This window comes from Tauraco erythrolophus, chromosome 4 (genome assembly GCF_009769465.1).
Source record: "Tauraco erythrolophus isolate bTauEry1 chromosome 4, bTauEry1.pri, whole genome shotgun sequence".
Lineage (NCBI taxonomy): Eukaryota > Metazoa > Chordata > Aves > Musophagiformes > Musophagidae > Tauraco > Tauraco erythrolophus.
The window spans coordinates 35,167,259-35,181,179 of NC_141468.1; the positions used below are offsets into that span (position 1 = coordinate 35,167,259).

General features: G+C 36.6%; 1 protein-coding gene across 1 annotated transcript in view; it reads right to left on the reverse strand.

Moving 5' to 3' along the window:
- Window positions 1-13,921, reverse strand: part of ADAMTS20 (ADAM metallopeptidase with thrombospondin type 1 motif 20) — a 100,832-nt gene that overhangs the window by 70,021 nt on the left and 16,890 nt on the right. Inside the window, exons 4-6 of the mRNA XM_086609827.1 lie at window positions 12,529-12,785; window positions 1,350-1,433; window positions 507-631 (exon numbers count right to left, since the gene is read on the reverse strand). Of these exons, the coding sequence (XP_086465953.1) occupies window positions 507-631; window positions 1,350-1,433; window positions 12,529-12,785 (466 nt within the window). The remainder of the gene's footprint in view (window positions 1-506; window positions 632-1,349; window positions 1,434-12,528; window positions 12,786-13,921) is intronic.

Consider the following 13,921-nt stretch of genomic DNA (forward strand, 5'->3'; position numbering starts at 1 on the left):
GTAATAATGAAAAAGAATAGCAGAAGAGAGAATACATTTTAGGGAATGAATATCAGAACCTTCACTGAGGCAATAGGTGTTCAGGAAGAATATATACTAATTGAATATTTTCCATCTGTAAGCTTTTGGTAGTTCTAATTATGCCTGGGCTATCAGGAGCTGACCGTCACTGCATCCTTCAGCTGATTCCGTTATGTACAACACCTCGTTCCTATCGCATATATGTACAATGGTTAAAGAACTCATTTCCTTGTAACTTCAAGTCTAAGTTATTTCCATCATCTTTAACGAAAGGTTCATCAGATGGTTAGCAACCAACATAGCACTGTCAGAGTAATTGCTCATGTACTGATAACCAGTGGTTTGGGAAGTACAAGACAGTCTTTATTTACTTTAATTATTTATGAACAGTATCAGTGGAATGGTTAAAAAATGATGATGTTAAAAAGAAACCAAAGCATTTGTCTCACCTAGCTGAGTAATTACGGCTATTTCAGATACTGTACCTAGTGATAAGAACAGCAGTATCATGATGTGAAGGGTGAGCATCATCCAAATTGTTTTGTGCTTGCTGCCATAAGCAAAAATTACGAAGAGTGGTAGCTGCATTAAAAGTGATAGCTGGTCCTTCCTAAGCAAGAAATGACCAAAAAAACCCAAATAAGCATTTTAACGTTCATGCACTTGCACTTATTACTTTGTCATTTGTGCCCCTAATCTGCAAAACAATGACTATGCGTGAAAAGGAAGTCAGCAGGACTCCACATAAGTTAACTCACACAGATTTTGTAGGATCCTGTTTGTAGGATCAGGTCTTAATTTAGCTACAAGTCATCAGTCATGAGAATTCATTATTTTAATCAATGTATGTGAGCATGCACCACATGTTAAATATTTTTAAAAACATAGCACAACAAGGCATTTATGATAAATAAATACAAAAACGTATTTGAAAATTGTATACTTCTAATAATCTTAAAATACTACAGCTGTTAGGACTGAAAACTCTCCATCAAAACCCTCTATAAAAGCTGCCATTTCCCTGTCATGCTTCCACGCATATAACCACACTTTAGGTAGCTACGCCATAAGCTTTCACATAGTGTCTGATTTATGTCTTACGTCAACAGGAGGTGCTAATAGAGAGATGGGGAAACACAGGCATTAAAGGCTCTGCAGTTAACCTCACATTTGACATTTAGTCTCTTATTTTAAACCAAAATTTTATAGTTAAAGAACATATTTTGTATTTAAAATTAAAATCTATTAAACTTTGCAATTACAATGCAAATCCATTTATTTTGTTTCTTCTATTAGAAATAAATCTTTTTAATATTTGTTTTTCCTACCTGTTCATGGTGAATTACAATTAATTTTACAATAACTATATTTATAAGATTCCCAATACTTGAATCTTTATAGATTGCTGCAACCTAAGGAGAAAAAGTCAGAATATTAGAACATTAAACTCATCTGATAAACCATATCTCTTTTTTGTCATGCAAACAAGTGATCAAAGAAAAACACGCTGCTACACAACAGACATCTCATGGATCCATCTATACTCTTCTACTGAAGGATATAGTGACGAACTCAAAATAGTTGTCCAGTTTTTACACTACTGTGCTACCTCAAAATAGCTCCCATTTACTATATACATGAAGATAAGAACAGGCACATATGTTGTTTTGCAATACTAATCTCCACATAAAAACTAACTATCCTAAAATAGTCTTCTTAAATGCAAAAAATGTAGGCTTTAATATCCAAATAGTTATAATTTTATATTAAATTCCAAACACTTAGAGACCATGTTAAAACGCTGGTGTAAAAAGTATACTTATTATACACTGTGAAACCTGTAGTTTTTTGATAAAATATCAATGAAAAAACAAAAGTAATGTCATAGACATAAGATGGTTTATGGGGATTATTTCTAGAATCAAAACTTAAAATATTAGAGATTTTAGAAAGCAACTTTGAACCAGTAAGTTTTTGCCCTTGCTTTTAATGGAAGCTGGACTGAGTTGTACACCTGTATTGAAAATATATATGACACAAAGATTTCTTTCTCTATTCATAAAATTCGTATTTACATACCCAACAGGCATTTTAATATATAATCTTGCAGCCAGACAGTAAAAATCATGAGTCAATTCCATATACTAAACTGAATCACTTTGAAAGTTATTCTTCATGAAAGCCGTAAAAAAGTTTATTCGTTCTAATAACAGCTTCAGACATCCCATCCATATGGATTCCACAATTTGGCTTAAAGCAGTTGTTCAATGACAGCCTTATCTAAACAAGAGTTGCCACCAAACACAGAAGTACTGGCTTTTGTCCCTTCCGATTTGTACTAAGGCTGCAAGGCTACAAAAGTAAAAGGATCAAGGAACTGATCCAGCTGCAAAACAATTTATTTTTTTTTTTTCTGTTTTTGTATCATGTTATATTGATCAACATGATCTCATTCCTGGTGCAGCCCCTCTGACACAGGTGCTGACAGTGGGAAAGGTGCAGAGAAACAGACTTCTTTGAAAAGTAGCCTACACTTGAACTGGTCCAAATTGCTTGTGAAACCACAGCCTTGCTGTGTATGAATCCTGTGTACCTGGCTCCCACTGACTCATACCCTTCCTCTCCCTAAAGCAGAGAGAGCACAATGCACAGAGTTGTCCTTCATTCTTTTGATACACAAGCTGGAAATAGAGGATTTTATAAGGGTGAAGAAGGAGTCTGAGTTTTGGAATCCATGTGGAGAACACATTTCAAAACAGCACAGCTATTGTCTGCTTCCTTCCATATGGACTCCATTCTTGGTTACTAGCCAGCAAGCGTCCAATTATTCCAAGGTGGGAATAAGGAGCACCTCTCAAACAAAGAGTTCAACGAGACATAGACACATTTAGAATACCTTTATAAAAGAACAGGTGCCTGTACAGGCTCAAGCACTATATAGGCAGATGGGGTTATCTAAATTTGAATGGAATAAACTACTATTTTACTACTACCAAAACTACTTTTAAACTACCACAAATTATTGAGATCATAATGTGTTCTTATAGTTTGAGATCCACTTTGACTAACCTGGAGAGGACATTTCTGGATATTTATCCTCCTCATGAAATATCAAACAGTCAAGTTATGCTCGTGAATGAACTGTCATCTTAGAATAACATCAGACAATTATCACATTCATCTCAGCTCATGTAACTAACAGTAAGTTAGCTGTCTAAATTCCTTCAACGGTCTACGGAGAAAGGATGAACTGTTGTGAAGACATGCCTATCTGAAGATACATATTTAGATACATGTATTTTCATACAAGAGAGTAAGATAAGTTATTTCACTTCTTCATTCCTTTACTATGGAGGGAGACGAGATGTCTAATTTTCAGATGTATGAGGCTAGGGGAGACAAATTCCAGCCCAACTATTTCAAGTTTTATTTTTTTTTTAGCAAAGAAGAAACAGAAGACAGGTTCATATGACATTCCAAAATCATGTCAGAGAGGAATCTGAATTGAGGGTAGGGAGGCCCTTCAGAGGGATTTGAACAGACTGAACTGTTGGGCTGAGGCTAATGGCATGACCTTTAACAAGGCCAAGTGCAGAGTCCTTCACTTGGGGTATAAAAACCCCAAGCATCGCTACAGGCTCGGGGAAGAGTGGCTGGAGAGCTGCCTGGCGGAGAAGGACCTGGGGGTCTTGGTTGACTACCGGCTTGATATGAGCCAGCAGTGTGCCCAGGTGGCCAAAAAGGCCAATGGGATACTGGCGTGTATCAAGAATAGTGTGACCAGCAGGAGCAGGGAAGTGATCCTGCCCCTGTACTCGGTCAGCACTGGTGAGGCCGCACCTGGAATATTGTGTCCAGTTTTGGGCCCCTCGCTTTAAGAGAGATATTGAGCTCCTGGAGCGAGTCCAGAGAAGGGCGACTAAACTGGTCAAGGGGCTGGAAAATAAAACTTATGGGGAGTGGCTGAGGGAGTTGGGGCTGTTTAGTCTGGAGAAGAGGAGGCTGAGGGGAGACCTGATTACAGCCTACAAATACTTGAGAAAAGATGGTGGGGAGGTAGGGGAAGGGCTCTTTACCTTAGTGATGCGTGACAGAACAAGAGGAAATGGGTATAAGCTTAGTCAGGGGAGATTCAGGTTGGATGTTAGAAAGAATTTCTTCTCTGAAAGGATTGTCAGCCACTGGAATAGACTGCCCAGGGAGGTGGTTGAGTCCCCAGCCCTGGATGTGTTTAAGAAAAGGGTGGATGAACTACTTAAGGATATGGTTTAATGGGAGATTAGGGACAGTTGGACTGGATGATCTCTAAGGTCTTTTCCAACCTAGAAAATCTATGAAATTTATGAGATCTGTGAAGGTCTTTGGCTTACAATGTGAAGATGCTTATCCTGAGGATTGAATCTCCTACCGCTTAAGCTTATAAAAGAGCCAATCATGGAAGGCCACTAGATTAGTCAGAAACATCTTCTATTAACTTGTAAATCAGTCTAGTTAATGTCTTGTTTTTGAACAGAAAGCTCTAAAATTCAGGAAGCATATGCAGTTCACTGGCTGTCAAGTAAAGAGCATGCGAGTAATCTGAAGTAGTGACACTTGACACAGTGGAAAACAAACCAATACAGGATTTATCAAGTTCTACAAGGGTATATATCTGGCAGAACGGGCAAAGAGATTTAGAACTGGATAGGGTATTTACTAGGCTCAACTAATACCAAATAATCTGAGTGTCTAAACTGCAACTATCAGTCTTCAGTGCAACGTTACCCCTCAAGTTTCTTAAAGGCCTCCTGTACCATAATACGTGAAAGGAAGATTCATTTCTGATCATGGGTGATCAGAGTGATCTGGGCAAGAAGTCTAAGCTGGAGCTTTCTTGGGAATAAAAATTTGCAGTTCTTGTTCTTGTTTATGGTTATTACTGTAGTTAATGGATGTTCCCTCATGTCCATTAATAATCCCTTGAAAAAAAAAAAATCTGTTACTGTTGTGCAAGTGCTGTCTGTTGAGGTTATCTGCTAACAAAATCTGAAAACATAGAGGTGGCAAAGAAACCAACACAAAACCCAGAATCAGATGTCTTCCTGCCTGCCTGTTGAGACAATGTCCATTTAAAACATTTGAGCAGAAGTATTTCTTCAAAACCCAATACAAGTTACTCATACCTCAGAGGACATGCATTAGACTGAGTAAGTATAAGAAAAGAGAAGTATATCTCATTGCACCCCTGAAGAGAATCTGTTGCAGGACCTTGAACACCATATCCATGCACCAGCTGAATTATCTATTGGCTTTCTCTATCCAGAGACAGAGCCAAGGCCTGAAATCATGTCATTTAGATGCCCAAGGCCAGCAGTTTTTGCCAGAATCTGGAGCATGCTTTCTCTCATACTGGAGACAGGTAAGCTCCTGCTAAACATAAGAGTAACACTGCTCTCATTAACCCTATGTTTGAGTCAAAATATGGTCCTTTGTCTCATGGACACTTTCATGACTTCCAAACATTTAGTTATTACAACTGCTTTCAAAAGATCGAAGGGCAAGACTGTATTAACAAGATGCCCTTAACCAGTGAAGTAAAGTATATTCTGCAGGCTGGCTGAACACATGTGTGAAGAGAAAAATCCTGAGAGTTCAAAACCACAAACTAAACTTGAAGATTTACCTAGGCAACTGTACAGGCTAAAATCATCAATTGTGATTTGAAGTGATAGATCAATACCGGGAAGTATCAAAGATCCAGAATATGAGATTCCTATTTTTAATGAAAAAAGAGTTGAGTACTCCCCGCTCCTGTATTCTAAGGATACCTCTTTCAATGCTCTCTTGTTGGACACATTAATGAAAAAGGATGATAAAATGGGATAGGAATTTGACAGAATACACTACTTCTTTACAATTTCCAGATCTACTTGCTTTACAGTGATCTAAATCTAGTCTTCGCAGAAGTAGGAGTTAATAGTCAAGACAAAGGGAAATTAGTTTCAAGAGATTTTTCAGACTCTTAAAACCAACATCTACACCACAGAACAGTTCAGAGCAACAAAGAAGGGAAAAAAAAAAATATGTAAACAAAGCTAGTTACCCTTCAGTGGAAGGATCACAGCTTTCATTTTCATGAAATTCTTAAAGATTAAGTCAGATATTGTCATCACCATAGCTGTGGCTGCCACCTGACTGGAAGTAACTTGGTTAAAAGTTTGGTTTCTCTTGATATCCCTGTTGTAAAACTGTCCATTAAACTGGGACTGTGAATTGTGGCAAAATACCCTATTTAGAAGAGTGGCTAGTAAACAAGCAAGTACATCTAAAGGCTGAAAGATAAGTAAATATATATACATATCCAAATCAAACTGGATTTCTTCAGCTCTTTTTTTCCTCAATATTGTATCACAAAGACCTCTTCTTTCCTCTTGTTTGTTAGACACAATCATGGTACCAGGAGAACACAAACATTCATATTCCTTGAAAGAAACATGATATCACTTCTTAGCTCACATGTCTTTTGCAGGCTCCAACAATCTCTTATTTATCACTGTAGTACTGAAAGGATGTAAGATATCCAGGATCTGAGAGGTTTCTCTTTCACTTCTTCCATTGTCATATCCTGATTGTGTCATCTATTTTGTAAGATCCCAGAATTGTCTGAAGTCATGAGATAAAGTAATCACAGCATTTATTGCTTCACTGAGAGAATGAGAAGGAGCTGCATTATTTCTGCTGGTGTTACTCCTATTCTGTTCCACCTATATTTCTGTACAAACCTGTGCTTTCACCAGTGGAACCTAATGCCAGCAGAGACTTCTCATGCCAACTTGCACAAGTATACCTACACATCTCAGGGTTATCTCCCCCCCCCCCCCCCGCCCCCACCATGAGGAGTTTTAGGTCATCTCCTGTCCCCTCATCCAAGTCCTCTTCAATCTACCATCTCACAAATTAACCAAGTAGAGGTTCCAGATGACAGCCTATTGTGCTCTAGTGGAGGCAAGAAGAAAGAATACATCTCTTAAAGGCTGAGTCACCCTGCCAGGAATGCCTCTGCTCTGTCTTATCTCTAACTTGGAACTGAGAAGTTGCAAAGACATTCCTTTAATATTGCAATAATTCAGTAAATGGTGACTTAATTATCATCTACAGCCTTTTGATGAAAGTATGCACCAAGGATACAATCTCTTCATATTAAATGGCACTATGTACAGCTTAGATGTGAAAGCATCTTTCCTTTCAGTATCTGAAAGAAACTAACTGAAAAGATCATTTCACAAGGCACAACCATAGCCAGGCTTCTCTAGCCATTAGAAGCTACTCAGAGAAAGACATGAGTGTTGCTTGGCAAGATGTCTCCTTCGTATACGAAAGACGAGTCCCAGGTATCTCAGAGCAAGGCCTTTGCCTAATTAAAGAGCAGCAAGACTCCACCATAGGGACGGACTTTGAATCCTGCACTACTGAGGAGAAAGTCAGAGATAAGTACTAGTCTAAACATTAAATACCTAATTAACAATCACAACCATCATCACCTAGGTAACAATAGTAGTTAATATGACTAACAAAAGCGAAGTGTAAAGATGGGCAAGTATGTGCCTGCTGACATACTGCAAAATTTCCACCTCTGTATTAGCTGGTGGACCTCAAGATCTAGTGAGGTATGAGGCATTATGGCATTAAATTTACAGGCACCCTGGAGCTGGAATACAAGTACAGTCACAATTTTAAAAAATAGCAGGGGATTTTTATACCCATAAAGGTATTCGGATGTCAAGATAAGCAACAAGTCTAGCTCAGAGAATTTTGTATGAATGTTACTTCAAAAATAATTGTTTCCAATTACATAGATTCACTGGTGTATAATCAAATACTCGTTTTCATTTTAACCATGTCATTAAAGTGCACAAGATCACGTGGTTTTATACGTACAAAAGAAACACAATAAGGTATAGAGCTTAAGAAACAAACAAATGCCTTTTGCTGGCTCTGTAGATTGCACTGAATAAGAGAAAAAGCACTGAACATTCCCGCAGCATTAGTAGTAACAAACTGATCCAAGTGAAAAGAGGGTAAAAATCCAAGCTTAGTAGTCTAAATAGTAGATGCAAGGAGCAATATACGTAGTAAATTTTGCATTTAAAAATATTTATTGCCTTTCAGATGCCAGGCATACAAGTGAAATTATTAACCTACAAGTTATTCAAGTCTATTGCCTAATTTTAAATCATGACTACATAGCAGAATCAGTAATGTCAAATATTCTTAAACGCTATGGTATTTATGTTTTCCTAGCATGTTCTGGAAAGAGGAATTGTTAACAGTTGTATGGTATGAACTGCAAAGAAAGTATAAAAAAATTCTTTAAATTCATCCCATATATATTAGGACAAAATCATTTGGCTGTTTTTTAATGATGGGGTGGCACATCAATGCACAGGATCTTTCCACATAGGAAATATTTCACAATCAATGCTGATGATTAGCTGTCAGAATGGCAAAAAAGTGCAAACAAGACTACAGCTGGAAACATTTTTTGCTCTTAAGACCTGTTACTCACTGCCTTATATTTTACATCTCGGTAACTTACGGTAGCCACAAAACATTATTAAAACAGCAGTAGCTATTTCAAGGTACTTCAACAGCAGCTTGATTTTCACAGATCTGAAAGACTGCACAAAGAACAAAGCAACAAAGAGTCAAAGTCACTTCTGTGCAGTCCAAGATAGGAACCTGTCTTGAGAAAAATTAAAAATACCAGCTTTTAATTTGTAATGATGCTATTTTACCATTATATAATGTCATTTTACGATTTCAGTCTTACTGCAAGTTAAATGATCTGAATTGATACTGCCTCAATTCTCTCCCTGAATGCATGGCTGCCTCCCTCCCATGTCCAACTCTAGCACTCACATGCCTCGGCAGTCAGCCAAGTTCCCAGTCTGAGCCGGCCAACATAGCCCTGCCACAGGTGGTTTTACATGTCAAGTTTCCTTTCCAAAAAGGCAAGATTATCAAGTTATTGCTGCAAGCAGACTAAGAACAGACCAAGAAGGTTTTTTTTTACTACCAAACTATATAAACAGCACATTTCTTCAAAATATGTCAGTAATCAGGTACCTGATTCAGAAAGTGAGGACAGTACCTCAAAATGTACAATGGAACCAGATTTCATAAGGCTTTAGTGCTTTTACAGTAAATCCAGTGTCTTCATGAATTATTTCAGTTCCTAAGATCAAGCCTTCGTGTTAGGGACTTTGAACTGTCACAACATAATGTGCCTAAGATAGAGTCCTCCAGCTACTGAATCTATTTATGCAATACCTACCACCTGCTCTGCTGATGCAATGCTTTCAGGAACAAAAAAGAGCGTGGCAAGTTAAGCAATCACAGATTTCTTTGTTATTTTATTTGTCATTTCACATTAATTAATGACACTCTTGTATTTCGATACTAAAGCTTTAATAAAGGCCTATGGCAAAGGTATTACTTTTAAATACATATTTCAATCAGAACTAGTAAGTATTTCCAAGACATAGTGTAAATACCGTGAATACTCATCTTGTCAAGATTTATGCAATTTTAAAGACATGAGAAAACGCATTCCAGTTCCAGTTCAATGGGATTACTTGCATGCTGAGAGTTAAGCCTTTTCAGGTTGAATTGGATGAGTGACAAGACACTCAAAACCCTAAAAATATTTAGCAGTATATTTCAGTTCTTATTTTCCACTCATAAAACAGTATGCTATAGTAGCAAGTTTACTTTGGTGACTTTGTTGATGCAGGAAAAAAAAAAAAGAAAAATGGGCGAGGATTTCAAAGGTTCTTCTGGGAACTACATGTCTAAGTTTCATTAAAATTTAATGGCATTTACATGCTTAAACTTTTTAGGATTCTTTAAAATCCAAGCCAAAACCGAATATCCTTAAAAGTTTCAGAATGATTACAAGAGTAGAGTATAATGAGATTCATTTAAAATGCCAAGGACCTGACAATTTCCTGTAACAGGAGAAGTTGCTTGACCAGACACAAGTACCAGTTAAATTTAATAATCAAAGCTATCTATATAATGACAGAAAGGATAAAGTTTAATAGTTTCATTTCTTCCTTTTATGGGTAATGAAATAAGACTAACAATGGTTCTATTTCAAACGCTAATTGCAGGTGGGTCATTTCTTGACCCACAGCCTTCCTGATGAATTCTACAACAGATTACATAGCAAAAAGTAGTAGTCATTTGTTTTCCTGTTCTTCACATTCATTACTAGCCTACTGAAAAATAAGTATTATGGGAAAGAAAGAAGAGTCTGAAGACTGCGTTTTCATACACATTATTTGATTTGTTTGACAAAGCACTACATAAGTGAGTAGACAGTTGGAACAGACAACTTCCAAAGGTCCTTTACAATTTAAATTATTCTGTGATTCTATGACATCACTGAAATGCTTCAAAGAGAAAGGATATTAGCTGAGATATGTAATCTTGGCAGGGTGGAGAGGCAATTAACTGGACTGTGAAGAAAATGTTTCAGAATTAAGATCTGATTTTATGTATTTTTTTTTTTTAAGAAATCTGCATTTAGAAATGAAGTCTTAAACTTCTGTTTCAAGGTTACCTACAGACATAGCAGATGTACATGTGGAATAAAAGCTGCCAGAAGATGCCAGCTATATATCTTACTGAACACCACAGTAGATAAAGATATTAAATTCACATTAAAGATGTAGTGTTTTATTGTATGCCATTACCTCAAAGCCAGCAGTAACTGCCCGAAGCCTTAGTTTTTTGCAGGATAGATAGGCAAGTGCAAGAATGAAATCACAAGCCTTTTAGCAAAGAACTGGTATTCCTTCACTTATACATGTATATGTTAAATGCTAGATCTTAAAAACAGTTCATATAGACTCTCTTTAGCAGCAATTATACAATGTGTATGCTATTTACCTAGGTGAAGTCCATGTAAGTAAAAAGACAAGAAAAATTGCACTGTAAGGAATAGCAGTTGAATGTACAACATACACAGATGCAGGAACAATGTTTGTTCTTAAAAAGAACATCAGGAATTACATAAGCTATAATCACAACAGCATCTCATGAAAATTATTCAATAAATGTTCCATTTCATCTTATTGTAAAGTTTTGTAAAAAACAGCTTCCATCTTAAAATAATGTTTTGATCACTTGATTTTGTTTCTTAGTACAGCTCTGTATTAATAAAGTAACTTTACGAAAAACAGCATCTTTGGGATCAGCAGTTTCTAAAAGAATTCCAAATTCAGTCTGTACTATAAGTTAAAGAAAAAAATCCACCTTTCAATATTGATTTTTTTTGTAATACATGAACTTTCAGATCTTCACACCACTGCCAGTAGAAAAATTCAGAAGACTATCAAATCAAATTATACTAATCATCCTTAATCTTTAATTGGTTTATAAGAAAAATAACAAAAGAAAATTCCATCTTCTAAATTTAGGTGCCTACCTCTGTGTAATAGGTGACAGCACCTCCATTGCCATCAGCTGGAGATCTAGACATTAGAGTGATCAGAACTCAGTTTAGTTGCCTATATCTAGTGTCACTTCAGATGCTATAGGTTATCAGACACCTACACAGAACTGGCAGATATGACACATGATCTACAGGACACTTGCACGCCTTTGTAAAGCAGCAGCTGAGGCCAAGTCAGATGTCCTATGGCATCCTAAATGGCACTGGATACTTCCATGCAATTAATTGATCACAGTGGAAACTAAAGAGTTACTCTGTTCATCCAAAAAGTAGATGTCTATAATCAGTCAAGTGAATAGCTCTCTTATTTAAAGGACATATCTCTGTAAATACCTATATGTAAGTGTCTTAATTTGCAAGCCCAAAGGTAGAGACCATCTCATATAAATTAAGCTTCTTGAATAGATAGAAGAACAGAAATCTAGAAATAATTACTATGCAGAGTATTTTAGCATGCCTTTTCCTAAAAGAAAAAAAAATTGTTTCAACAGATGTCATGATAAACCTTTGATTTTACAGAGCTTATTGTACTATATCCTGAATCAATAAAATAAGTGACTTTTTGTTCAAGAAAGAATTCACTGCAGAAAGAGCTCAACTAAATGATGCCAACTCAAAGTCTGACCCATATTAATTTGAAATTACTTGAAAAACTAGGATTACTATAACCAAGCTAGGATTACTATAACCAAGCATTTTTTTCACAATGCCTTTTAACCTCTGTCAGCTGTAATTAATCCATATGTTTAAGTCACTGAAGCTTGAGAATTCTTCTAATGCAACAGCAAATCAGGAAATAGGTCACAGTATTTCACCTACACACCTTACTGCATCAAACTGAAGAGATCCATAATCTGAAGTTTTGGCCCTACTTTTTTTAATGTTTATGGAATCCCAGCTCTTTTAAGACAGAACTCAATCAAAGCAGAAGACAGGGAAGTTGCAGAAGAGACAACAACAGAACAGAAATAACTGACCTTGCTAATACTTATGAACTGAAGTTTACTTACTATTGACATCAGCGTTAATACGTAGTGCTGTAAATTCTGCCCATGGTGACGAACCATTTTGGTGTCAGCTGTAACCATCACTTCTACATATCTTGGATAAGAAAGAAAACGTTTTTTCCTGGAATGTGGATTACCATCATCCTCTATAGACAGGTTATTTAAAGCATACTCTAAACTGAGAGACTTCTGTAAAACATTGCTCTCTTCATTTAAACTGCTGAAAGTTCGATGTAGTAAAGTGCTCTTCAACTCTTTTTCTGTGAAGTAAAAAAAGAAATTTTACTGTTGAATGCAGTTTCTAAATTTAAAAAGAGAAACAGGCAAAAGGCTGCCCAAAATAGATGAAGCAATCTTGTATTTATGATCTTATTTCAAGAGAAACAGTGCAAGAATTTCAAAAAATATATATTAAACATGGAAGGCTGTAATAGGAACATCAAATTAGAGGTCTTGTACATTACCATATAGTTTTATCATATATGGATTTATTGTTAAAAATTAGCCCAAGAGATAGCAATATTATACAGTTCCTAGAATGCAGTATAATCCGAACAGGCAGGCTGGAAGGAGATAAAAACTACAGCTTAAGCAGTGCAACAAAAGCAGCAAGTTAATTAAACAAATACATACAAACCTTTGACACCAACAGAATTAATCAAAACAAACCATAACAGAGACTAGGCCTGAGTCCTGAAATCAAGTCTGACCTTTTCATTTGTGTAACATTGTGTATATAAATATGGAGAACCTACTCAGATACCTCCAAACTAAGTACTATAATACTTCCAATTATGGTACAGAGTCCAGCCACCAGAGGCTTCCGATGCGTGATACATAAGACCCATGCATTGATCAGGGAGTCACCTTAGGAATAGCCCACATAAAAATACTTAACTGAGAAGCATATCTGAATTCTCACTCCTCTCCAGAACTTAAGCACCTAACTAGACACTTCAGCTCCCTCAGAACACTTCTCCTCCACTGTCTTTCTGGAAGCTAGATTTCCTCTTAAAAAGTAGCTGCCAAAGGCTATGTTTCCTAATCCTTTTATTCTAATGACTTAGTGACTACAGCAGTGACTGAAGAATTCAGAGATCTCAATTCTGTCGCCCTCATCTTGAGAGAATTTAAATCTACGCATTCCATATTTCAAGGGACAAGTCCTCATCCATAAACTTTTAGCTACTTTTGACATTTCAATAGTCTGTCGTCTTTAAAGTCAGGGCACAATACGGCTAGAAAACAACACTAGAGGGACAACAGCAAGCACTCTAAAGTTTGCTGAGTAATTGTCTAAAAGTCAGTCACAAAACAGAGGTATAATAATTGCAAAAACTATTGGCACTAACATTAACAAGGGCAGAATTTAGGGACTGGCTTTGAAAAGGAACTT